Here is a 26,643-nt window from a genome sequence, read left to right as displayed (position 1 = left end):
GTTTTTATTACATTAAAGACGGCATTTTTCTATGAAGAGAAGCAAATCCTGTTTCTACCCCCCACCTCAGTCTGTTTTCTCTTTTCCAGGGAGATCGATTTGGAATAGTGACTGCGTGATCCTGGGGCTTACACTTCCTTTTTTTTTTTTTTTTTTTTTTTCTTTTTCCTCTCCTTTAGCTGTGGACATGGCTTGAAGAGCTACAGAAAGAACTGCTTGATGATGTCTATGCTGAGTCTGTGGAGGCCGTCCAAGACTTGATTAAACGTTTTGGTCAACAACAACAGACCACTCTGCAGGTTACAGTCAATGTCATAAAAGAAGGTGAAGATCTTATACAGCAACTAAGGTAAAACAAATTTTTATTTAAATCTCTTTCGGTGTATGTCTGATACTCTGTGAAGCTCTTTCTGTTTTGAGGGTAGAGATGATAACTACAAGATAGAACCTATAAATAAAACTTGTAAACGTTAGGACTACAGTGAAGTTTCGTGCTGTACTGATGGTCTCTAACCCTCTGTTTACAGGAAGCTCAGCTTATAAACACTACCTCCACAAGAAGGAGATTTTGTTTACTTAAGCTACCTTTGTGATAGGAGCGACCATATGTCTTTGTAGTCTGACATGCAGAGCTCCCCAGCGTTTTGAGTTCTAAGCAGCAACCTTTTTATAAAGAGACACTTGAAATTGTTTTGTAGACTGATAAGTAACTTTATTGTAGTGAAGACCATTAGTTTGCAGTCCATTTCATTCAGTTGTAATCTAAATAAATTTGGGCCCCAGCTGCACTGGTACATGTGCCCTTTGCTGCAGGGGCTGATATTATCCTATCTGAATTTGCAGGTTCTATACTAAAGTAAAAGATTAAGTAATTTTTTGTATTATTATTATCCAATTTTGATTTTTTTTTTCATTGCCTGGAAGGTTCAGTAAAGTAATTAGTTATCATATGCCACTTCCTTTTCACAATATAAGGGTTTGTCTCTGGTTTTAAATCTTACTCTTCTTGTTAGCAGAATGTCTTTAAACATTGAATTAGTCAAAAAATGAAAGTAATCTAATTTCCTAATGCTTTTTCAAATACTAAAACATAATTTGGACTTTAATTAACAAAGATGTACAGACTTAGCTTTCATATAAGAGGACTTGCAGTGACCTTATCTGAAACAGTTGTACATTTTATGATCATGTATAGCATCCAAATTGTATGGGTTCTTTTTCAATAATACTTTTTATTTTTCTCCCCCTCCCCCGCCCCTTCCTGCTCTCTCTGCTTTGAATAGGGATTCTGCCATTTCTAGTAACAAGACCCCCCATAACAGCTCGATCAACCACATAGAGACAGTCCTGCAGCAGCTGGATGAGGCCCAGTCTCAGATGGAGGAGCTTTTTCAAGAACGCAAGATCAAGCTTGAGCTGTTTCTGCAGCTCCGTATATTTGAAAGAGATGCAATAGATGTGAGTGTCTGCTCTTGGAGTTGTACTGCGCTTACTTCTCTCCTGTAGGAACGTTTATGCTGAGATGGTTGTGTTAATCGCATTAGCGTGTGGTTCAAATGACTGATAGACGTAGTTCTTAAAGGCTTTTGTCTTGTACATGAAAGTGTCAGGAGAGTGCAGAGCTGAGCTTTATCATATTAACTCCAGCTTTGATTGGCTCCCAGTGTGTATTTAAGTGTCTTGTAAAATCATAGTTCACCAGATGAAGCAACTGGTAAGGTTGGTTTGAATAGCAAGCTACCTTGATATAACTAGTATGCTTATAGTTAATATGAATAAGACTTGCCAGATGGTTTAGTACAAACCCTCTAAATTGTTGCTTTGTAGTAACACCCCTCTTCTCATTCTTTTCCAATTCAGCAGTCTTTTTTCAGTTGACAGCTACAAGTGGTGTTTGGAATTCTGTTTTAATCTTCAGGGATGTTGTATGGGCTGGCTGTCTTTTTTTTTTTTTTTTAAATAAGATTCTTTTCCACCTTTGAAAATAATGCAAAAGCACTTGTAGTGCCACACCCCTGCAAAACTTCAAGAAGTTTTGAGACTATCCAAATCTTGGAGGAGGGTTATAGCTTATCAGTTGGGAAAGTTTCTGTTTGTGTGCAGGGATATGTACACAAACAGACATGAAAACTCCACATAGGAGCTTAGGTTAATAGAAGTGCATTATAAAGCTTCTGTAAAACCACTAGCACTGTACACAGGGACTGAAACTGAGTTGGTGCCTCAGAAGGTTCACGGTTATCTATTGGTAAATGATTCTGTTTGAGATATAAATGGCTTATCTCGACTCTGGAAACCGGGAGTTACAGTGATAATTTTACCCTTTTGCTTCTACGTAGTAAAAGCTACAACTGTTGGTTAAGTGTGAATCGTGTAAGGGCAAAGAGGCAGTCAGCAGAAGTGATAGCGTCTCAGTTTTGGTTTCGGTGTTTTTTTTCTTTTTTTTTTTTTTTTTCTTAAAATCAGGATTAGATATCATTGCTGAAGTCTGGTTTAGCTAAGCACATTGTTAGGAGCAGTGCAGGAATAGGCAGACACAGTTCCTTGATCTGTGCTCACAGAGGAAGTGAGAGTCTGCGCTCTACAGTAATAACAACTCTGGTGTAAGGGAAGACTAAGAAGGTTCTCTGTTTTGCAATTCACACTGAGGAGGTGAAACTAGTCTGGAGGGAGTTTGCTACTTGGATTATCTTAGAGTAGCTGTCTTGAATACGCAAGGGAAAGGCTTGGCAGAATTGTGATTGTAGTAATTAGTTGGATGACTGGTGCATATGGAGGAACAAAGAAGGTGTATCCCCCTTTTATAGGATTGTTAATTATTTCTACAGTCTCTGCAGAAGTGATCTGCAGTGCTTGATGGGGTCTGTGTGGTGTTCTCAGAACACTTCTATTGAGGAAATGGCAGCCGTGGGGGCAAGGCGTATACCAAGAAACTTAGTGGAAGAATTAGGTTAAAGGTTTGAGTGAAGTTCATAACTAAGGTGATTGCCCTCTGCTGTGCATTACCAAACCCTGTATTCTACAATAGCAGAAGGCTGATTGCAGGAGCCCTGCTTTGCATATATGTTCTCGTCCTTCAGTACAGGATAGCATCCGTATAGACAGTTTTCAGTGGAAAGCCGCATATCCTAACTTGACAGGTCTTGCTTTTTCTGAAGCTGGCACTTGGCATGGTTTACATTTTGGCGCATAAAACATAAAGCAAAGTACCAATTACCTTGTTGAAAGAGTTGGTGTATTTTGTTTATATGGCTTGGAAACAAAAATCATGCTTGTTTAAGATTGTCAAGGAGCCCTCCAGGGAACAAAACGACCCTGGCTGCGGAGCGTCTTCAGCAAAATGCTGATTGCTTTGCTGTCTCTGTACCGTGTCCTCTCTCTGCTTCCTCAGCAAAGCACGCTTCTCTTTTCCCTCTTGCTGAAGGCAGACATCTGTTCGGAAGCTTCCGGGAAGAAAATGCAAGGACTAGTTCCAGGTCAGTTGTTTGAAAGCAGAAGCTCAGCTGAAGTAACATGATAGTGAGGAGGAGCCAGATGCCAGCTAGGAACTTTGCAGACCTTTCTTTGACCTCCTCCTTTGTCCCTGATTTTGTGTGAGTGGCCCAGCCAATTAAGACTTGGCTGTAGGGGCAGTTCATTCAGGGCAGCATCCTGTGAAGACAGTTTTTCTGGAAGGCAAGTAGTGTTTCTGGCCTGTCTTACTGCTTGCAAAATAACACGGGCTCAAGTGGGACAGAGGGTTCCCCCAGCGCTGCAGGTTCGGACCGTGCAGCTGTGCTTCTGGGGCAGTTGGTGAGGTCTGGTGGCAGATTTAGGCCTCTTCTTCTTATCCTTTCTCTTCCCTTATTATTCGCTGACAAAATGCTCTGTTTCTTTTAGTTGCTGTCTTTTATCTTGCAACTTTTCTGATTTCTCCTGGTTTTCTGAAACTGCTGTAATTGCAGCACTGTCTCTGTTTTGCTCCTTGTTCTTGGCATATAAACTTGACCTTCTGTATCCTCAGTCAGCTTTTAAGTGCAGTTGGTCATGAACTATTTGAAAGACGCCCTTGTGAACACCTGTATTAACTAAAGGCAAGAAAGAGCAAAATGTACGTGAAGAGTGCCTTGCTAGGGTGATTAGTAGCATAAGTAAGGTATGTTTGGACCCAGCCAGTGAGTAGGTAATACTGGTGGCAATGTATGCGGCCTGAAACGTGTGTCTCATCTATGTCTGTGCGTTTTCGCTTGTCTGTAACTTAAATGCTTCGAGGCCTATGTCAGGGCTCCACACAAAGCATACCACACACTTTTCAACTCGCAGCTTTATCTCTACTCTATTTTTGGACGGTACTTACAAGATGCCTGTTAAGTCATACAGCTGAAAAGGCAAGGATGCAAAGTGCTGGATCACAGAGACCTAAGTCTTCTCCCTTTCTCATTTTACCTTTTTCATTCTCCCCAGCACGTAATATTTTCCAGGTCCTGGTTAGCACTCAGCTGGTACAAGGAATGGTAGTTAGACCCTTCTGAGAAGAGACTTGTCGTTCTTTATTTTTTTCCCACTCAGTGCGAAAGAGTCGGCATCCCTTCTGTGTTATACCCTGCCTTGTTTCCTGGCAGCGTTACCTTTACATTTCTTAAAACCTAGGAATGTCAGGCTCAGACTCTGCACTGGGAGCTTCTTGAACACGTGCTATGGTAAGTAGTTACCCTGTGTTGTATCTAGGTTGTCCCTTGGCTGAGAGTGGTATTAATTTGTGTGTCAGTTGCTTTAGATGCTATTAGTCATTCATCTTTGTTCTGTTTGTTTAATGCTGATTGTCTTGACAAACTTTGAAAAACAAAATAGGAGCCTGCTCATACTACAAGTGTTGCTTGTAAAGCAGAACTTCTGGGGAAGCCGTGAAGAGTGTGGGCAGAGAGGGCTTAATGTATGTTTTTTTTGTTTTAACTCTGCCCTCAGTGCGTTTCAGATTTGCGTGGTGGGTACAATGGCTGAAATAGATCACCTTGAGCTACCCAGTTACTGCTGAAAAAATGCAAGGATTACTGCTGTTGTTAGGAACCCCCAGCTGTGATGTGCGTTGACAACTTATCTTTCGAATGAGTGTGGGACCATGCTGGCATTATTTATTGGAGTCATGGGCTTCCTGGGCTTTTGAAGGGGACAGGGAATGTCTTGCTCTTGTACGGAGTGTTTCAGACTTTTAAACAATGTGTGGGCCATGATCTTAACCTCGGGGTTGCATGAAGTAACCTGGGAAGCAGTTAGAATTCTTACTTTTGTTTGTTGTTGTTCTTTGGAGGCGGTATCACTGAGACCTCTTGGCTGAGGTGACAGGTGGTATTGACTTCTTCAAACCACCTGTTGTTCATATCAGGTACAGTGAATCACAGGACAGTCTGAGAGGACATAGTGACTACAATCTTCCATTATTGTAAAAATACTGATGCTTAGCCACAGCAGTCTCCCGTTGTGAGGTTATTGTGCTTATTACTTTATTTCCACTCAATGTGATAGTAAGAGAGGTAAGGTTTTGGCATCTGTTCTGAAGGGAGATGGACTGGCTTTGTTTTTATAATAGTGGCACAAATGTGCCACGTTAAATCTTAACCCACTTTTTAATGGTGTTTAGAAAGAGGGCGAAAGACTGTGTTTTGATGGTGGAGTTTCACAACCTTCTTTAACGCTTAGGTTTTTCAGTTTGACCAAGTCTAACTACAATCACTTGAGGATAAGTTACGAATGTTAAATGAACCGGATGAAAATAAGACGGTAAATCTGATTTGCGAGAACTTCCATAGCTCAGTGGGTGGTTTGGAAAAAAACAAATGTTAGATGACCTACACCGCTTTTGGTAGTGAATGAACGCAGAGTTTTGAAGGTGAGCTGGGAGGAGCAGGTCTGAGGTCCGTGAGAGCAGAAAAAGGGTTTAGCTGGAAGTAAGCCATTTCTCAGCCTGGACTGTCAGGAAGACTTCAAGTTTCTGAAATATTTTGGGTCAGTTAAAAAGGGATGAAGAGCAGAGAGGGGTGATGAGACACGTTGGGCATGGACCAAGTAAAAGGGAAATAAAGGGAAGTTGTGAAGGATTTTGTGGGAGGGGCAGCCTGTGTGTACGTTTAGAGGGGAAACCACTCGTAATTCTTAAATAGATTGTGTTTGTGTGTAATGTTTAGAGCACATGGAAGAGAGATGAAAGAAGCTTTAAGCAGTGGCTAAAAGCCTTGACCTGTATATCATCCTGAATCCTTTGTCAGCTCTTCTGTTTTCAGTGTTACCCTGAAACATGAGTTTCTGCCTGCTTTCACTTTGGTAGAGCTAGCTGATCAAAATTGGGGATTGCAAATAGCTATCCTAATTGTTTGGTATCTCCCATCGTGGCATGATGCAAAACTTGAATACTTAGTGAATCAAGTAGAATTTTTGCAGAACACCATTAAAACAGGAAGCAAACTCACTGATGCTGCAGTTTTAAAAATAATTGCTTGGTGTGTCCCATGTTTTATGGTGCCATCTGATCAGAATGGAAACAAGCCTTCAAGAAAGACTGTAGCTGACTACAGAAACTTTATACAGATGATTTAACTTTGCTTTCTCCTCAATTCTTTTTTTTTTTTTTTTTTTAACAAGGCTTGTTTTCCGGGAAATTCTCTGGTAGTTTAACTGTCTCAGTAACTTCACAGCTCTGATTAACCACTTGGAAAGTGTAGTGCTATATTCCTTTTGCTGACAACAAATGTCTTTGGTTAAATATTTATGCAGCCAGCTATTTTGTTGCTAATGCTCGTTTAGTCAGACCCTCTTTTTGCTGTGTCTTGATGCATAAATACGGGTTTCCCTGTCATTTAGCACCATTCACATCAGTTTGTCCGATTCCTGAAATTGTAGAACTCTGAATCTAAGCCTTATTTGGTTCTTGATATCTATAATTTTGCGTTCCCAATAAACATCATCAGTTTGTAGCAAAACTCTGCTTAAAATTCTGAAAAAAATTTGGGATACAGACTTGAGGGATAAGTGTGTCAAACACACTTGTTTGAAATAAGTAACTGATGCATCAAAGCTGTGCCATAAGAACTCAACCCACTTTGATCAATGGGGTTTGTAATTACTATTTGTTAGACTTAAAAACAGTTTTGTATCCTAGTTAAAAAAAATATTTTACATTTCAGCCAGGTTTCAGAATAAGATTTGGAAAATGCACTTGTGTTGACAGACAAGGAGGTCTTACTGTTGTGATTCCTTAGCTACCCTTCTCTCGACATCTTATGACTGAGAGTAAAATCTGGAATTGAAGTGTAAACTGAAGTATAGCTGAATGATTTCAGCAAGTAAATTTAACTCTGACATTACAGTAATACTGTAAGAAAGTAATACTTCTTGGTTTTGTTTCATTCACTAAGTACCCTGCTTCTTGTGACAAGTAGTGGTTCTCAGTTGTCTGGCAGAAGTTGAAGGTGCTCACACAGCCTGACTCTTCTTGCTCACGGAGGGGTAGAGCTGGCTTTTTTGTAAAGGGCCTTGCGACTGGTGTAACAAAGCTAAGCTGGCACTTGCTGTGTGAAATGTTACTTGGTGCAGTTGGAAGAATCAAAGTTATTTTAGATCAACATTTTCTTTTAAAAGTGAAGATAATATTTTAACTTCATCTGTTTATCATAGAATGGTTAGAGTTGGAAAGGACCTTAAAGATCTTCTAGTTCCAACCCCCCTGCTGTGGGCAGGGACACCTCCCACTGGACCAGGTTGCTCAAACCCCCATCCAACCTGGCCTTGAACACCTGCCGGCTCATGTTGAGCTTCTCGTCCACCAACACCCCCAAGTCCTTCTCCTCAGGGCTTCTCTCAATCCGTTCTCCGCCCAGCCTGTATTTGTGCTTGGGATTTCCCTGACCCAGGTACAGGGCCTTACACTTGGCCTTGTTGAATTTCATGAGGTGTACACAGGCCCACCTCTCCAGACTGTGAAGGTCCCTCTGGATGGCATCCCTTCCCTCCAGAGTGTTGACTGTGTGATATGACGCAAGTGATATGTTGATAAAGGAGTACCTTAAACAAGGCAAGTGTACCTATAGTGTTACAGATCTTGACAAGACAAGCACTGGTTGAAGGAAAGCTATTGTGGTTCTCAAAGAGATTCTTCTGGATTGCTTGCCAAAATTTAAAACCCATGCTGAAACAGCCCGTGTCTGAACCATGTTGATTGAATCTGATCAGTGAAGTCAGTCAACAGCGAGCAATGCAAGTTCCTGACCTCCATCTAAGTGCTGCATTGGAAATAAACACGTTGTCTACTGGGTAAGTGAACGTTGTCTTCCTCTTTTTTCCCCTCCCCAGATAATTTCAGACCTCGAGTCTTGGAATGATGAGCTCTCTCAGCAGATGAATGACTTTGACACTGAAGATCTTACAATAGCAGAACAGAGGCTCCAGCATCATGCAGACAAAGCCCTGACCATGAATAACTTGACCTTTGATGTCATCCACCAAGGGCAGGATCTGCTGCAGTATGTCAATGAAGTGCAGGCATCTGGTAAGATGGCTCCTTCATGCTATTCTGGGCAGTGGCTTTATAAGAATTATCCAGTTGTCTCTCCTTGGGATGGGTGGAAATGACACAGATGCTGGTTAACTGTATGCTGGAGACGTGGACTTTTTTGTTTCCTTTTTACTCAAGTCGTTTGTGTTCATGAGCATGTGTTGTCATTATGGCATGTAATTTTTATCTAAGAGTTGGCAACACCTGAAAATATTTAGGTTTTTAAGAAGGGGATTCCACTCAGGATATAGTAAAATTAGAGTAAATAATAGGGAGTTAATTTTATAGTTAATCGGAGCAATGCACTCAAGCCATAATTCTCAGCTTTCAAGTAATAAATCTTCCTTTTCGGTTTCTTATGCCCCTTCACTTGATGTATTTAATTGTATTACAGTCACCTACAGTAGATCTCAGGCTTCTTTGAAAAAAAAAAAAGTTAACAATACTGCATTTTTAAAGAGCGCAAAAACTGTGCTCATTTAAGCAAACGCTCTGAGGATTAAGTTGAACTTTGAGAAGGAACTGGAAAAAGAAGTGTAAAACAGTGGAAAGGGGCTGATTCGCTTCGGAAGGCTTGTAAGTCATTTCTGGCTGGTTACAGGTGTGGAGCTGCTTTGTGACAGAGACGTAGACATGGCGACACGTGTCCAGGACCTGCTGGAGTTCCTCCACGAGAAGCAGCAGGAGCTGGACGTGGCGGCCGAGCAGCACCGCAAACACCTGGAGCAGTGCGTGCAGCTGCGCCACCTGCAGGCAGAAGTCAAGCAGGTACGGGCGGGCTTTGGGGGCGGTGGGTGTCCCCCTCTCCGAGCTATCCCACCCCTCTTGGAGGGTCTGTTCCCATAAACAAAGGTGGAAAATTACTTTCTGCTGCATAAAGGCCTTGCATTTGCAGGGGGGAGGGACTTTGAATTGAGCGCTGAAGAAACTTCATCCTCTGTTAGGATCTGTTCATCCCTCTGAAAGGCTGAGGGACTTGGGTCTTCTTAGTCTACAGAAAAGAAGACTGAGGGGGGATCTTATTCATGCCTATAAATACTTAAAGGGAAGGTGTCAGGGGGATGGGAACAGTCTTTTTTCAGCGGTGCTGTGCCCGGTGATAGGACAAGAGGTAACAGGAACAAACTTGAACATGAGAAGTTCCATCTAAACATGAGGAGGGACTTCTTTACTTTGAGGGTGGCAGAGCACTGGCACAGGCTGCCCAGAGAGGTGGTGGAGTCTCCCACTCTTGACATATTCAAAACCCACCTGGACGCCGTCCTGTGCAACCTGCTGGAGGTGAACCTGCTTTGGGCAGGGGGGTTGGACTAGATGGTCTCCAGAGGGGACCAACCCTGACCATTCTGTGATTCTGTGGGATTCTGTAATGTTAAGTGTGTGTTTTAATTTGCACCAGCAGTCCATATTTCTGCGTGGATGCAAGTCAAGTATTTGAAGTGTAGAGCAATTTGAACTTAGGTTAAATAATCCGTACTTTTATCATCTTTATGGTGATTAATAAAAATGAGTACAGTGATAGTCCCTGCACACTGTCCTTTTACTTTTTGGTATATCGTTTGAGACATCTACAAGTAGTAATAATGTAATATCAGCACGGTTTACTTTCTGGGAGAAGAAAAAATGAAGTTTTGCTTCTCCTGGCAGTCAAGTGGCAAGTTTTGAGGTCCTTATCTGATAAGCAACTAAACCTTTGCTGAATTTGAGATGCTGTGGGCAAAACCACTGAAGTAGGTGAAAGTTTAGAAAACAAACAAGCGAAACAGTAGAAAGGTAGGAGGTTTTGATCTTGTTCACACTTGGCAGCATCGCAGAAGTCTGCTACAGGCTGCTGTATTAATGTGTCCCATAACGTCTCCAAATGCAACTTGTTCTTTTTCTGTTTGTCATTAGCTCTTACAAAAATTCATCTTCCTCATGAGACTGTGAATGAGAGCTCCCGAAGTGCAAAGTAATACAAGAGGGGTCCAGTTAGCATAGGAGAGGTGAATAGAAGGTTCCCAACGTATTTCCAGGCAGCAGTTGGTTACTGTATAGCAACAGACCCAAAGTTTCTGTGTGGTCTTGAATTCAAGGAATGCAAGGAACTGGTAGCGTCTGCTGTCAGTGCAATCTAGGCATTAGTCAAATACATGACTTTTTAGTTCAAGCCTTTGTATACTCTACTGAACTATCCTGTATCCATCTTAGTACTTGTTCATCTTCGTAAATGCAAATTACAAATGACTCCTTTCATGTGAGTAATGGTTGAGATGAAGTTATATCAGATTGGGATAGTTCCTGTACTGCATTGCATGCTGTCTTGAAGATGAAGGAGAAGAGGGCACATTTGCAAAGGAAAGAAGAGATGAAAAGAAGGAGTGTGAATGCCAGCTAATGCAGTCTCATCCCTTTGCAGTACATCAGTGGGTTAGAATGGGATGGCTTAGTAAGAAAAATAAATTAATTCCCGTGATACTGAAATAATGCTCAGTTACAGAACAGAATATAGAACTTGGGTAATATTTCAAAGGCATACTATTAAATAGTTATTTATATTGCATGCTTCCATAATAAAGTGAGTACCTTGCTCCACTAGCTTTGTTTGTGTGCAAGTTAAACGTGACAAGAAAGACACACGTGTTTAAAACCTGTGTTTGCAGAACAATTTTTCTGTGTTTTGGCAGAGAGATACAAGCAGACGATGAACATCATGGATTGTACAGGAATATCCATGTTGCACTTAGAATGCCCTACAAACCACATATTAAGATCTTTGTAACTTTTTCAAACCACTCCTAGCCCTGACTGAAACTGAAGTTCAGGTTCAGATTTTTAAGAAAGCACTTGAAAAAATAAGTTCATTGTATAATAAAGATATAGCTAGTATACTATTCTAGCCAGCTGCCTTTTCTTAATAGACTGGGAGTTAGGAGAAAAACCAGATTCTATATGTTCCTAGAACACATCTCTATCAAGTGGGATTTCACGTTGAATTAAATGCCATAATAGGTGTGAATTTTCAAACAAACTTACATGAACAGGTAGCTGACAGAATGTTAGTATATTACAAACACCTTTTCTAAATTTTCATTGTACAGATTAACCTGCAGTACTTCTCCAGCCTGAAGCCCTAAAAATTGAATGGAACTTAAACTGAATGTTATATCGTCTCATAGGATTTCTTTTGATCCCCTTTGGGATGCTTTGGGGCTAGTAACTCTTAGTTTTGTGATTTCAGTTGCCTTTTCAGAAAACCACATCTGATTTATTTTTGCTTTTATTAAATATCAGGAAGCACGATCTTCCCCCTTTTCCTATGCAGTGGGAAAAATTTCATAGCTCAGCAGGTCACAGCAGGTGCTTTACCTGAGAGTAAAATGACATGATAAACCTCCTCTTCAGTCTGTTTTGTTTGTATTTTGTTGCCTGAAGCAGTGAACACATGGTTTTCCAGTTCAATTACTGTGATTTTCTGCCAGATTTATTGTTGATGAACTGTGTATAAGCATACTTATTATGTAGATGGGATATTGTCTCCATAGCAAGGATTTTAACAAGATTTCCATTTGAATTTTTCCTGCCAAACTGACATTACTGCTATTGTATTTTCACACACGTATATATGTATATAAAATATAAAAATACATAGCTTGCAGTCATGTAAAAAGGTTAGACTGAAACACTGCAGGAATCTTTCCATAGGGTTCATCTCTCGGGTTACTGTGAGAGAGACCAGCAAACTGTCTCCTGGCTTAGTTTTTTAGTCAAATACTTGCAAGGAGTCTCTTCAGTACTAGGTAGTGAAACTTGGAGCTTAGTGGATTCTTGGCAAACAAGTACAGAAAGCAGATAAAAATATCCAGAGTTGCTTTTCCCTTAGCTATTGTACCAGTTCTGCTTTGTGGCATTGAAGTTCTGTAGATTAAGCCTCAGGACTGGGAAGAAGCAGAAGGGCCAGAAGACAAACAGAGGTTTAAAGAAATCCTGCAAAGAATTTGCCTGTCAATCTGTTGTGTAGTAGGTGCAGAAAGGGCAAAACCAGATGGAAGATTACAGCATAGGAAAACTTCAGAAGATAGGAGTAAGAGGATGCTCACTGAAATACGAAGAGACAGCTGTATGTGGGGAAAAACAACGTGGAAAGGAAAATGTGACCATTTTATCCAGGGCAGGGACATATGAGTAGGTACAGGCAGAGAAATAGTTAAGAGAATATCTGTCTCATCCAGAACTCCACTTGCATGTTTGCTAGACAAACTTTGTTTTTATCGCCTAAAATATAGCTGCTGGATTACTTATTGCTGCAATCACTCCTACGTACTCACTTTGCAGAATGAACGCTTTGCTGTATTTAACTTGCAGCACCTGCCTGGGTCAAAATCTCTACCAAGCTCCAGAACCAATCTAATTTGGTTTACTACACTCATTAAGCCTTTTCAGTGCAATATTGTCTCCTGCTCTGATCATGGTGTATGTTCTTGGTTATATACCTATGTATTCATATCTGTATAACAGTGTACAGATACCTGTACCAAGTACAAGCTTGTACCATCAGAAGCACCTAGAGCTGCTTTGTGTTCTCGCATGCATATCTTTTAGCTTGGTGCAAACACAGTCCATTGCTTGAGCTCTGATTCTCCCAAAATACTACTCAGGAAGAGTATCCTGGCACTCTGTATAGTGCCATATGGATATGAAAATGAAGCTAGGACAGGCGGCTGAAGCAGGTATGTCCTGTGATCGTGTTTACTTAGAGTCAAAAATCAGTCCAAGAAACTAATCTTAAATCAAGCATTTCTCTGTAGAACTACCTATTTGACCCTTTCAAGTGTCGCAAACTTGTTTCATTTCCACAGTTCTTGCTGATGCTCCGCTGATGCTTTTCTAGCCTGCTGAAGGCTGCAAGGGAAAAGACGGGGTGTGTGGTCCACCCAGACAGTGAGGTGATGGGAACATGCCAACAAACACTGGAAGGCGGCAGCCCTGGAAGAAGAACAGGCTCGCTATTTACTAGCGCTTGTATATTCCCCTTGAGTCAGAGCAGAGGGAAGGGGAGAGTGCAGCTGGCAATGTTCCACCAGCTTCTGCACTTGCACCCTGACCTGCAAGAAGCAGGAGGGCGGATCAGCATGTTTGAAATGGCAAGTTCCGTGCTAGCTGTCTCTGCCGTGTATGGTGGGATGCCAAGTCAAGAGGAGCTTTGAACTGGTGCTGCTCTAAGCGTTATCCTTCATTATAAATTCTTTGGAGAGGGCTAAATGTATTTTAACCCTAAGAAGGTGTGTTTCGTTACAATACACCAGGAAGAATTATTTTGTAAGGTAGAGAAGGAGCTTAGAACTGCCTTTGTAAGACAAAGTAGAAATAAATGGATTTAAAAAAGTCTTCTGCCACTCACATTTGTACAGACAATTTTTTTCCTTCAAGAGTAGATTCTGTCTATAGTCTGTTGGACCCATCTTGTTCCCTCAGAAGTTGCCCTTTTTCTTGCTCCTGAGGCTTACCTGTGCTTGCTCCCTTGAGTATCAATAACCCCCAGGTGTCTTAACAACTTAAAAACTCCTAGCTCTTTTCATGGTACCTTTTATGTGCCACCATGCTGTGAGCTGGAAGTGTCTCCATGCAGCAGGAGAGGTCGTTCCAAGGCCAGAGCCATCTTCCCTCTCTTGCAAGGCTCCACCTGACCCAGAGCTTTCTCCCCAGAGGAGCAGAATGTACACCCAGTTACACATCTGGGAGGTGCTATCATGACCTAAGTCTACACTGCAGACTTACTCTTTTCTACAGATTTGCAGGATTTATATGGAAGAATTCAAATACATGGTATCAGGGGAGAAAAAAAAACCCAACTTGTTAGTTATTCGTTGTGCAGGCAAAAGTAGGGAAAACTGCATTAGTGATACAACAATATTGCAATCTGGATAAGCATAAGACAGCGGGTGAGACTGTGATGCAGATTTGAGGGAATGGATGTTGTGTCAAGATGTCTAGACCTCAGTTGTTTCAAGCTGTTAAAGACATGTTAGAGTGTACTTTGGATGTAGACCACATGTGCCTTTTGTTTTTAAGGATTTGTGTTTTAATAAGTTCTTTTCCTGGTTTCTGTCCGTGTTTTCAATCTATGACGATAGTTGTGTCATCCTGAGTCACCTAGTAATAACCTGGCACAGTAGCGTTAATGGTAGCGTCATATGCGGATCACTAGATGAGGTATTTCGTGTTAAGAGCTAACTGTGATTTGGTAGTTAATATATTTATTACCAGTGGTTAAATGTCTAAAATCACGGAATCACAGAATCACGGAATTTTCAGAGTTGGAAGGGACCTCTAGAGATCATCTAGTCCAACTCCCCTGCTAAAGCAGGATTGCCCAGAGCACATTACTCAGGACTGCATCCAGGCGGGTCTTGAAAATCTCCAGAGAAGGGGACTCCACAACCTCCCTGGGCAGCCTGTGCCAGTGCTCTGTCACCTGAACCGTAAAGAAGTGTTTCCGTGTATTTGAACGGAACTTCCTATGTTCTAATTATGTTCTATGTTCTTCCTATGTTCTATGTTATGTGCCCATAATTAGTACGAGAAGGTTAGAGAAGGTATGCTTAAACTGGTTATTTTCAAATCAGCTGGACCCAAAGGAATTCACCGTGGAAGACCTAGAAAACTGCCTGACATAATGTCATAGACATTAGTGCTTATCTTCTCCAAACTTCTGGAGATTGAATGAGATTCTGGGGGCCTGGAGCTCAACATCCACTTCTCAAAAGTGGGAAAGGATTAGCTAAGGGAGGATTATAGGTCAGCTAGTTTAACAATTCCCAGGAAAAATATTGAAACAAGTCACTATTATCCTGAACAGTGATGAAGAGAGGAGAAAGGGCTAACGTAGATTAATTAAGCATAGCTTCCTGTTGATAAATCCTGTTTCTTCCTGACAAGGTAACAGGTCTTCTGGGAAGAGGTGAAAAAAGCAGATGACATCCATCTTCTTTCTATTAAAGCTTATACAATAGTTTAGTTCAGTCTATCTGACCCTACTTTACTATGAGAATGTTATACATGATAACTTGCTGGAAAAGCATACTCAGTAACAAAAGTTATTAGGAGATACACTAGATTGGAAAACAGATTTCAAAATTAAGAAAAATCAGTTAAAGTGTAAAACACTAGTTTGTGTTTTTAGTCAGAAAATCTACATGTTAGAGTAGAGATTATTCTTTTAAATTTGAACATAAAGTCAAAAGAAGCTGGAAAAGGAATTTGACTTCAGAAGACGCTGGATTGCAGTTCAGAATTATCTTGATGTATGGGAGAATTGTGCTGCAAGAAGGATATGAATTTTATTAGTGACAAATACAGAGCATGATGAATAATCAGCTGAACAAATACAGCACAGGGGTAATTACTGGCTGGGCAGCAGTTCCAGAGAAAAGTTGTACAGGTGACAGTGAATAACCTGAATTATGGACAGTTTTACTCAGTATTTGAAAGATTTTGATGGGAGTCATGGTTATCAACTGGAGAGAGCTCGTAAAAGAGCAGTGAGAAAAATAAGGCTGCTTACTTCACATGGGAGAAATTGAAGAGACTGGGGTCAACAAGAGAAGAGGAATCTAGAGGAGGGAATCAGGTAATGTTCTTGACGGAGAAAGGAGAGGGAAAAACAAAGCTGATGCTAAAAGGGAGAAAATGTCTCTTTGGGGTTTTTTGATTGGCTTGTTTGGTTGTTTTTTTTTTTTTCTGTTGTGGGCAGGAGAAATGAAATGAGCCAAAATTAAAGCAAGAGAGTTTTGAGTGTTAGACATTAGAAAGAAGACGTACGGTCATAGAATTGTCTGGTGAAAGTGCGGGACTGGAGTCTTGAGTAACGAACAAGGCACATCTCTCTTGGGAGGGGCCTTAAGGCTGCGTGTTCCTGCTGTTGGTAAGGAGCGCACTAGGTGGCCTCCTGAGGCTTCTTCCCACCTGGGGATGTGTCTCGTTTCAGTGGACGTGTCAAAGGTGGCACATTCTGAAAACCGAAAATCTTTAAGCAATTAGAGGACATTCAATGGTCACATTTTTCTTCAACATTGCTATTCAAAATTATTTGCTTACTTTTTACTAAGCTGCATGTCCTCAATTTACATTACTGACACTGGCTCTCAGGCAAATGTTGCTTGGAACTTCATCCTGTTTTCCAGGTGATAGAAATGGTATTCAGAAACACAACCTTGTTCAGAGTATAAAATGAAACTGCAAACATCTAGTAGCTGACTGAAAGGGATGAGTGGTCAGCTAAGTGAAATTATAGTGAATGTCATTCATTATGTTTATAGAATATATAATTCACTGTAAATACACAACTAATAAATTATTTAGTCATCAATTCCAGTACTACGTATGACACTAAATGCTTTTGTCCCTAGCTTTTCTTGCTGGTTGGAATTGCCTATTTCATGGTCTTCTCTTTTGTTACAGGTTTTGGGTTGGATCCGAAATGGAGAGTCAATGTTAAATGCCGGGCTTATCACTGCTAGCTCTTTGCAGGAGGCAGAACAGTTACAGAGGGAGCATGAGCAGTTTCAACATGCAATAGAGGTAAAAGCATCATTTCGGTGACCAGAGCCAAGAAGTCCTGTATTACAGTTCATGGGTGTCTGTAAATAGCACCGTTGGGTTCACACTGCAATTTTTTGAGTTTAGGAAAACCTGTTGAAATCATCTTATGGCAAAGAGATAAAAACACTTACTAGGAAGGTGGGGGGTTTGTTACTGTACATCTTGGAGCTGCAATTCCAGGTGAATGCATCTTCTCAGTACCTTTTTGCATCTGTGTAAAGTGAGAGCTGTTCACAGCAGTTTTGCTGAAAACTGTAAACCCATTGTTAGAATACAACATATAATACGACATATAAGTTTCCTTTTTTGTTTGACTGGTTTCAGTGAAATTTGCATGTGGTGGTGTCCATCCTCCTGCCATGACTTCAAACTAAACTTGCTGAATTGATCATATCTCTGCAAAAAATAGGCAGACATCTTAAGAACGCCTGAAACGCAGTATTATTAATTTATGTGCGCTATCACGGTACTTAAAATGATATTGATTATATATAGCATATGTTTTTTAAGAACTCTACTTTTGTTGAAAGATTAACCAATATTATGATTGTTTGGGAAAACTATTTTCAGATGTACCCCGTTTTGCCGTAACTCTCATGTTCCTTTGATAGTCAGTGGATTTTCATGCTTCCCCTCTCTCTTTTTTTTTTTTTTTTTTTTTTTTTTTTTTTAAATACAATTTGCACTATATGCACCCTCATGTTGAGGGCTTTGGTAACTCAAGTATAAAAATCATGAGACCTTTAGGTGTTTGTCAATTTCAGAACAAATGATTGGGAAGCTTAAATTCATGATTAGGAAGCTTAAATTCTGTGTTATCTGGGTCATTCTGTACTCAGATATAATAATACTTATTATAGTTAGAGGTTCCAGATTTCAGGTAAGCATATGATTACACAGAAAACTACAGTTAAAAATTTGCTTACAATGAATGGAGAGTTCTTTTGTATTGGCCTCCATGGCTGCACCTTCATTTGGTCACTGCTGATGGGCAAAAAGACTGCAGTAAAGCTGTGAGAACAGTACTAGCAATCAAGCCAAAATAAGATACATCCTTTCCATCTTCTTTCCTCACCAGGAAGGGAAAGAAAATCAACCTGAAATTCATAATTAGAACAAAGTGTACTGCAACATAGGTATGCCACACGTGGCTTAATGCTAGACAGTGGCTATTGCTTACAAACTGCTAGTCATTGTTGATTTGATGATAAATCTCTACAGGATTTATTTCCTTTGTATTTGCGTAGTGAAATCATGCAGTGTCTAATGTCAAACAGTTATTTGTAGTTGACGGGTGTTTGTGCATGCGTATAGAAGTGTCATTGACACAGTAGAAACGTGAACCTTTGAGGTCTTCAAGAAAATGAACTGAAGTGCTCCACTGAACTCCTGAATTTTCACCTCTTGTCAGAAAACGCATCAGAGTGCTCTGCAGGTTCAGCAGAAGGCAGAGGCAATGCTGCAGGCTAATCACTATGACATGGATATGATCCGGGAGTGTGCAGAGAAGGTCGCTTCCCATTGGCAACAACTGATGCTGAAGATGGAGGACCGTCTCAAGCTTGTGAATGCCTCTGTTGCCTTCTACAAAACTTCTGAACAGGTACAGAAATGCTACGTGATCTGTGTCTGCCTTGGTTAATTCTTCACTGTGGCATAAAACAGCATAAAACAGACTAGGTTTAGTTATATTTACTAATTTGATAACGACTGCAGTTATACAAAAAATGCAAAAAGCAAATCCTCTTACCAGCTACCTTAGAAGGAGAAACCATGTGTTGCAACCATAAAGTGGTCATATAAGACAAAGGCTTTTTACCGGGGCCTGATGTGACAGGGCAAGGGGCAGCGGTTTTAAACTGAAAAAGGCTAGCTTTAACTTAGATATCAGGAAGAATTTCTTTACTGTGAGGGTGGTAAGACACTGGAACAGGTCGCCCAGAGGTTGTGGAAGCGTTCAAAGTCCCTAGAAGTGTTCAAAGTCAGGTTGGACAGGGTTTTGAGGAACCTGATCTAGTGAAAGATGTTCCTCGCCATGGCAGCGGGTTGGACTATATATGGTCTTTAAAGGTCCCTTCCAACCCAAAATAAATGAGTAGTAGACAAATTGTACTAACTAGTAAAAGACTACAGTGTAATTGGTCTGGCTACACTTGCTTCAGTTGTCAAGCTTCAAAGAAGGTACACTACCAAAATGCAGTGGTTATTAGTGAAGACTCAAATCTTCATCTGCCTCTTCTATCACTTTCCCTTTTAATATCCTCAGATTCTTTTTTTTTTAATTGAGAAAAGTCTTGTAAAACGTTTTCAAGATGAAACACAATGTACAAATGCTTAGTTGGATTTCTGCTTGTTTCAAGAAGTTTTGCTTAAACTATAAACGGGTTACACAGAGTTTTAATGGAAATACTTCAGGTGGCTAATTCTGTCTTTTGTGGGAGAGTCAGAGAAAAATCAGCTTCATTCTACTTGTCCACAGCAGAGTTGGGGAAAGGTTGGCAAGGTTGCTTCCTCTGTGATCATATCTTAAGCCTATCCTGAATTACACAGTCACAGATGTGGAGAAAGGTGAGCAACTTTAGGGGTAGCCGTTTGAGCAATTTCAGGTAAGCAGGCCAATGCTTGCAAACCTGCAGCCAAAGTTTGTAGCCTTCTCTTAAGTCCCAGTCAAAACACGTCAGAAGTTAAGGTACATGTATTGAGTAGGCTGGTTTTCTGGGTTTTTTGGCTTGAATTTGGAATTTTTGTGTTACTTGTCTTACTGGATTGTATTGGAGTTGGACTCCTCCTTTCTGATAGGTGTGCAGCGTGCTGGAAAGCCTGGAGCAAGAATATAAGCGAGAAGAAGACTGGTGTGGGGGAGCCGACAAACTGGGTCCCAACTCTGAAACAGATCATGTTACTCCCATGATAAGCAAACACCTTGAACAGAAGGAGGCGTTCCTAAAGGTAGGATTAGCTTTTTTTTTTTGGGGGGTCTTCTATGTCTTGTAAAGCATGCAGTTAAAAGCTCACTCTTACTGTGCTGAAATGTATGTGGAAAGCAACAGTGCCCATTCAAAAGCTACAGGTACATCCCAAACTGCCAAGATGTGGGAAATGGCACGTTAACTGTTTCTGACAGTGATTAGGAGAATACTGCCAAGTGCATAAAATCATAGCCAGTTTTATAAATATATTTCCTGTTGAACTTCAATAGATGTCAGGTCTCCCACTGTGACTGAAGAGGAATTGGGAATCACTGCTTTGAGCAACTGTCATTCTAAAGAATGCTTAAAGGCTGCTGCTTTGGAAGAGAAGTGACAGTCACATAGTGCCATTGCTGCCTGTGCATCAGAGCAGCTTTCAGATGTACTTGGACTACAGTAGAGTACGGAAGGAGGAAATGGCTAGACGAGCATCTGGGAGTAGTTGGGTTTGTGTAATAGTCTGCAGAGAAATGAAAAGTTTTCATTCCAACTAATGTCCTAGTGAAGAGGGTTATTGATCACACCGAATAAATGTGTAGCGGATGCTTGCAAAGCAGTGTAACTAACCCTGTAACCAAAGGCTTTCTCCAGCATCAGCTTGAAAGATGTCAGAGTATAAAACTTAGTTTTATTAAAAGCCGTTTTGTTCTCAGTGCACAGATGCGAACATTCAAAAAAGTATTAGCATAGCTCAAAGTATACTGTCAAATATATAAAATACTATCAAATATCTTTCTGCAGCTGGCATGTGAGTTTCCAGTCTTTGTGTTAAAACAATTGGAGAAATGTCTTAGTGCCTCTGTTACTGGGTTGAACCACGCTACCTTTATCCAACCTTTTAAAGTAGCGTTTCACGTTCTGCTTATTAAAATTCAGGCAGCCAGCCCATACGTAGTACTTGGTGTATGTTAAGATGAAGGCAGCAGCTGAGATGAATAGAGGCAATACAGTGGCAAGGACTGAGAGCTCTCAAGGCCTTGTCTGAATATTTCAAGGACGTCTTAATACTGTAGCACTTTTGCTTTCACTTCAGCAGAGCGTTTACTTTTTGTTTAAAGTAGCGGTGGATGTTTTGGAATATCCTGGTGATTGCATAAGCATGTGCACTTTGTTTATGCGATAAATAACGTCAAGTGGCACGTGGCACGTACACAAAACAAGCTTCTCAGAGTCATGTTGAAACCTCTAAAGCAGGTAATTGCTTTTCAGGATCTTCAGATAAAAAGCAATAGCATTTTATTTGGGCTTTTTTCTGCTGGATGAGTAAGGATTAACTGTTATTTGTTGGGAAAACTATTTTAGTGCTTGGGTTGCCTTACTTGTGGAAGGATTTAACAAGCAATGCTTTTGAAAATTGGAGAGGGTGGGAAATGCGTAAAAGGGGGGTGAGGAAGGTCCTTCCTCTCTTTCTGGATGGATATGTGTGCATCTTCAAAGAAAGTAATACTGCCAACTCTTTAGGCTTGCACGCTGGCTCGGAGGAATGCTGATGTCTTCCTGAAATACCTGCACAGGAACAGTGTAAACATGCCAGGGATGGTGACACACATCAAAGCACCTGAACAACAAGTCAAAAGTAAGGGGGTTTATTGTTCTTTTTTTCTCCAAAGAACATGATCATCGTGTGTTCTGGTGTGTGTGATGATGGGGGAGTGAAGCCTGCCCAAGTGGAAAGGGTTCTGTCAGGCTTAACAGGAAATAATTAAAATTGCTCGCACACTTTGAAAGAGCTGCCAGTCATCAAATTCTCTTATACCCAAATGAAGTTGCTTTGAATTTATTTATCTCCTCCTTACACTTAATCTTCTTTCAGTTTGAGACTCAAATGTGTTGCTTTTGTTCAGAGAATGAGATAGTAAACTTCCACATGATAATGTTTGTTTTGAAGCCAAATGGGAGCTGATCCCTGTAAGCTTGCTCAGTGTGTTGGTGCATCCTGCAAGTCCTTGAGGGTGCCAGGTTGATACAAGATAATCCTTGAATGATGCCTTTGGACCCTTCATATAGTTGAATCAGTATTAAGGAACATCATGAAGTACAGGATAACTGATGTCATGTTTAAATTAGATGTGTAGATAGGTAGTAGCTGAGGTGGTGCAGGAAAGAACTAATACATGGGGCTTTGGTTTTGCTGGGATTTATTCAATGTAGTGCACCTTTAAGGTGTAACATGCGCTGCAAGGAATGGAGTAGAGAGAGAAATCTGTAGGGTTTTCAGGGATAAAAAGACAGAAATTAAGAGGGTATGCATAACTGATGGGCGAGGTACACAGAACAGAGATCAGAGAGATAGTCAAAAAATAAATATTGCATTTTACCATTGTTAAATATTGCAGTAGTATTCTGCTTGATGTACATTGAAGCTGCGGCTCAACACTCGGACCATGCTACAGACTCAAAACCAGAGAAGTCTAATTGCTTAACTAATTGCTGTTTGCAGCTACCTGAAGGGGAGTTATGCAGAGGATGGAGCCAAACTCAGAGGAACATGGCAATAGGACCAGAGGAAAAAGTTGCAGCAAGGAAAATTATGAATGGATATAAGGAGAAGTGTTACAGCAAGAGTGAGAAAGCAACGAGTAGAGCAGGTAGCCCAGGGAGGTAGTGAAATCCCTGCTCTTGGGAATTTTTAAAATTCAACTGAACAAGCCCCTGAAAAACGTTGAAGTTAGTCCTGCTTTGAGGAGGAGATTGGAACAGAAGGCCTCCCGAGGTCACTGTAATTTTAAATTATTTGATGACTCTATCAGAAAAGGACATGCTCGCTGCTTCACTTTACTACAAGGGGAAAACAGTTTGTTGTTTAACTTAGCTATGTGTCTGACAGGCTCAAATTGAAAATCTCCCTGTGTTGATTTTTTTGCATTGGACAGATAATAGGGTATTAGCCATACTTTTCACTCTAAGGAGATATTTGGATTGTGGCAGTTGAAACTTTGCGCATGTAGAGCTAAAACAAAGGATTGTTTTTCCTCTGTCCCCAAGGCATCAACATTTATAGAACTGTACATGACAAAATCTCAACACAAATGCTGGCAGTATCAATAACTGAAGAAGTGTTGCTGACATTTGTTACTTAGCTTTTCTCTTAGTAGTAGAGTAAGAAAACAAAGCAGAAGCAAGCAGGAAGTTGTAGCTACCACACTTACTGAGTGTTAGGGCTTTTAGGCAAACTTCTTAAAAATTCAGTTTTGAAAGCTGTGTAGAAACAGTCACTCTGAGAAAGGTAAACGTGTTCAGATGAGGAAAGGGTAGAAAAGTCGCTGCTAATGTCCTTAAGAATAATTATATGCCAGAACTGTGCTACTATGCATGCTCTGTGTACATTTAAAATCCTAGATAAATGATACATGTTTGAAAAGAAAAAAAAACAAACAAAACAAAACAAAAAAAGCAACAAAAAATCCCCAAGCAGAAAAAGACTAAGCTATGTCCTCTAAGACTTTTTCCACATGAGCCATGTAATACATGCATCTGAGAATTAAGCATGAGTCAAGATAAAACTAGTGAGGACTCCCTCCTAGGTCTCAATGGTGTAGTGGTAGCTGACCAAATGATTTAGTTCACTTTGATCTTCCTGTTCAAATATGCATGTAAGGAAAAAAAAAAAAAAAAGTATTCTCATCTCTACTCTAAATAGGTAGAGAAAAAAACAGTGTTTATTTCATTTTGGTGAGATAGAGGTTTCATGTGTTCTGCTGGACCATACTTAGGTGTATGCTTGAAACAGTGTGTCAGACTGATCAGTATGTGAACATATAATGAACATTTTAATGAACATTTTGAAAACATGAGTAGCCCCTGAGTTTCTGCAGAACTGGTGAATGTTTTTCAAAAACCTCATTCGGTGGCATACTTGGTCCTTATTCCCAGCTGCAGATTATGATATCTAGAAAAGCAGTGTCTTAATCTAGGCAAAGTTTAGCTAAGCACTTGCTTCATGGGAAACAGGAGTCACGATGATACTGAACTCTGAGTAGTGCCCTCCTGTGCCTTCATACCAGTGTAAATAATTTCCTTGACCTGCAGTTAAGAGTATCCAAATGCTGTATCAGCCAGCATGCCAAAGCTGAATTTTAGGAAGTTGTGGCCTGAAACTGTGTTGTGACAAGTGGATTCAGTCAGTGGCAATGGCTGTAAGCTCAGAAACGGAGCATCTTCATCTTTGTTTCTGCTACTAATTTCTTGGGCTTCTTTGTTACCTCTATCTCTGCTGTACGGACTGCAACTGAACGTAGTGCTGGAACTTGTCTACCTGGTGTTCATATTTCTAGGTAGGCTGCATAGAGACAGATGAAAGCTCTCCGAGCCTGGAGAATACACTGAAAGTTTAGGAAACAATCCTAACACGTGTTGGAATCAAAGAAAATAACAATGACAGGGACTACAGTTCAGGAGGCTTGAGATAGGGCTGCTTATCCAAACCTAGTATTAAATGGTGGTGTTCTATAACTTCCTTGAAGTATTTCATAGAAATTTTTTTCTTTCCTTGTCAGTCCGAAAAATTAATGGCAATAACACTAATGGTGCCCAGCCAAATGTCTCTCACTGGCTTGCCATCTGTATCATGTCCTGACAGGACAAATGGTGTTCCAATTAGCTAAATTGACCTTGCTTGCTCTTTGTCAGAACTACTTCGCTTGCGTCACTATCAAGATGTCTCTTTTTACATGGTGTGTTCAGATGGGTGTATTGCATGGTATAATGATAGGCTTCTGTGTGTCTGCCCCTCTCCCCCCAAATCTGGCATATATTCTGAGCAAGCGTTTTGGAGGTAGCGTAAGGCAGAAATAAAACTGAGAAAGCAGGTGAGGCTCACAGCAGATTAGCCCATGACTTGGCTAAGGGAAAGATTGGTTGAGACATATTTGAGGGTAGCCTGCCCAGCAGGAAGAAAACCTTGGCTGCATTCACCAGATTCCAACCAAAAGCAAGTCCTGGGTGATCTCAACACTCTATGGCAAGTGGGAGTACAGTGCTTCCAAGCAGGAGGATGTTGGCAGTGATGCAGACAGGTTTCATGATCCTCGGGAGGCTGTGATGAGTGGTTGTAATTGGTCCCAGTTCACTCGTAGAGACAGGGTGAGACACTTTTCCCCTTAGGCTCCCTTTATTTGAGCTTCTCTGTCAGAGTGTTTCTTGGAGTTGTTAGCTTTTGGGATGTAAAGCATGGTGGACCCACACAGTGGGGCAGGGGAATGCAAAGGCATTAAGAGCCCTAGCACCTGAGAGCCTCTGATCATAATTATGGAAAATAACCAGCTGTAGGTATAAGCAGGGAAGCAAGTAAAGCTGTATTGTGAAGAGTGAGCCTTTTTTGTGGTCTCTTCTGATTCTGGAAGACCTCCCCTTGGGTTCTTTGCACTTCTGACAGAATCACATGGCAGAGACATTAGGTGTCCCCATTTCTATGTATTTCAGCTTGCCATCTGGCTTTGCAGTAGGTACAAAGTCTGGTAGAGCTGCTTCTCTGGAAGAAGCAGTGGGTAAAGTGAGCTTCACAAGAAACTGCTAGGATTTCTTTCTTTGAAGAAAAAAACCCAATAAACATTAAAGAACCAGAGTTCAGATAAAATCTGCTGCATATTTATCTGAATTTATCTGCCAGACTTGTGGATTTGCAGGTTCATAGTGGAATTTGGATGTGACTTCCCAATAGCAGGCAGTTTGTGACACTCATGAATGGAATAACAAATTGTGGAGTTAATTATTCGATTACCTGGAAATTCTCTCAAGGTTCAATGAACACTCTTGTTTGAACAAATCACTTGAAAGAGTTGGGGTCAACAGCTTGATGTCCAAGTGTCAAATGAGAAGAGAAGGCTCCGGGGAGACCCTATAGCAGCCTTCCAGTACTTACAGGGGGCCTACAGGAAAGATGGGGAGAGACCCTTTATCAGGGAGTGTAGTGATAGGATGAGGGGGAATGGCTTTAAATTGGAGGAGGGTAGATTTAGATTAGATATTAGGAAAAACTTATATACTCTGAGGGTAGAGACGCTTTAACAGGCTGCCCAGAGAAATTGTGGATGCCCCATCCCGGGAGGTGTTCAAGGCCAGGCTGGATGGGACTTTGAGCAACCTGGTCTAGTGGGAGGTGTCCCTGCCCATGGCAGGGGGGTTGGAACTAGAAGATCTTTAAGGTCTCTTCCAACTCTAACCATTCCATAATTCTACTCAATTATAAGCTGTTGGTTTTGATTTTTTTTTTTTGAAGGGGAATTACAGGCTTAGTGATTTTGTGTATTTTTTTATCACTAGGGTTTCTGTACATTTAATATCTGCTTATGTTGCATTCGTTCTTGTAGTGACCTAAAGTTTTGTATTTGCCCACATGTATTAAACTATTAAAGTATTTTACAGGAGACTGGTACATTCAGAAAAGTTATTTTTATTATGATTACTATGAGATGTTAAGCACGTGATTACTTGTACACACTTGTTCTTTCTGAGGAAACCCCATCAAGAACCATCTTTATCAGATTACATTTTCAGTTCTTTTATAAACAGTGGCAGTCCCCATAGGAAAAAATATTTGAGAGAAAAAAAGTGTTACTAGTATGTTTTAAT

At 40.7% G+C, this 26,643-nt stretch overlaps 1 protein-coding gene across 1 annotated transcript in view; it reads left to right on the top strand.

Annotated features, from left to right (window-relative positions):
• TRIO (trio Rho guanine nucleotide exchange factor) overlaps window positions 1-26,643 on the top strand; it is a 259,979-nt gene that overhangs the window by 133,170 nt on the left and 100,166 nt on the right. The window contains exons 12-19 of the mRNA XM_082479958.1: window positions 180-349; window positions 1,284-1,458; window positions 8,323-8,518; window positions 9,126-9,292; window positions 16,964-17,083; window positions 18,516-18,707; window positions 19,904-20,053; window positions 21,535-21,649. Of these exons, the coding sequence (XP_082336084.1) occupies window positions 180-349; window positions 1,284-1,458; window positions 8,323-8,518; window positions 9,126-9,292; window positions 16,964-17,083; window positions 18,516-18,707; window positions 19,904-20,053; window positions 21,535-21,649 (1,285 nt within the window). The remainder of the gene's footprint in view (window positions 1-179; window positions 350-1,283; window positions 1,459-8,322; window positions 8,519-9,125; window positions 9,293-16,963; window positions 17,084-18,515; window positions 18,708-19,903; window positions 20,054-21,534; window positions 21,650-26,643) is intronic.

Source organism: Vanellus vanellus, assembly GCF_965231255.1.
Source record: "Vanellus vanellus genome assembly, chromosome: 2".
NCBI classification, from domain to species: Eukaryota; Metazoa; Chordata; class Aves; order Charadriiformes; family Charadriidae; genus Vanellus; species Vanellus vanellus.
Note: the sequence above shows the minus strand (reverse complement) of the source record. Positions and strands in the feature narration are given on the sequence as shown.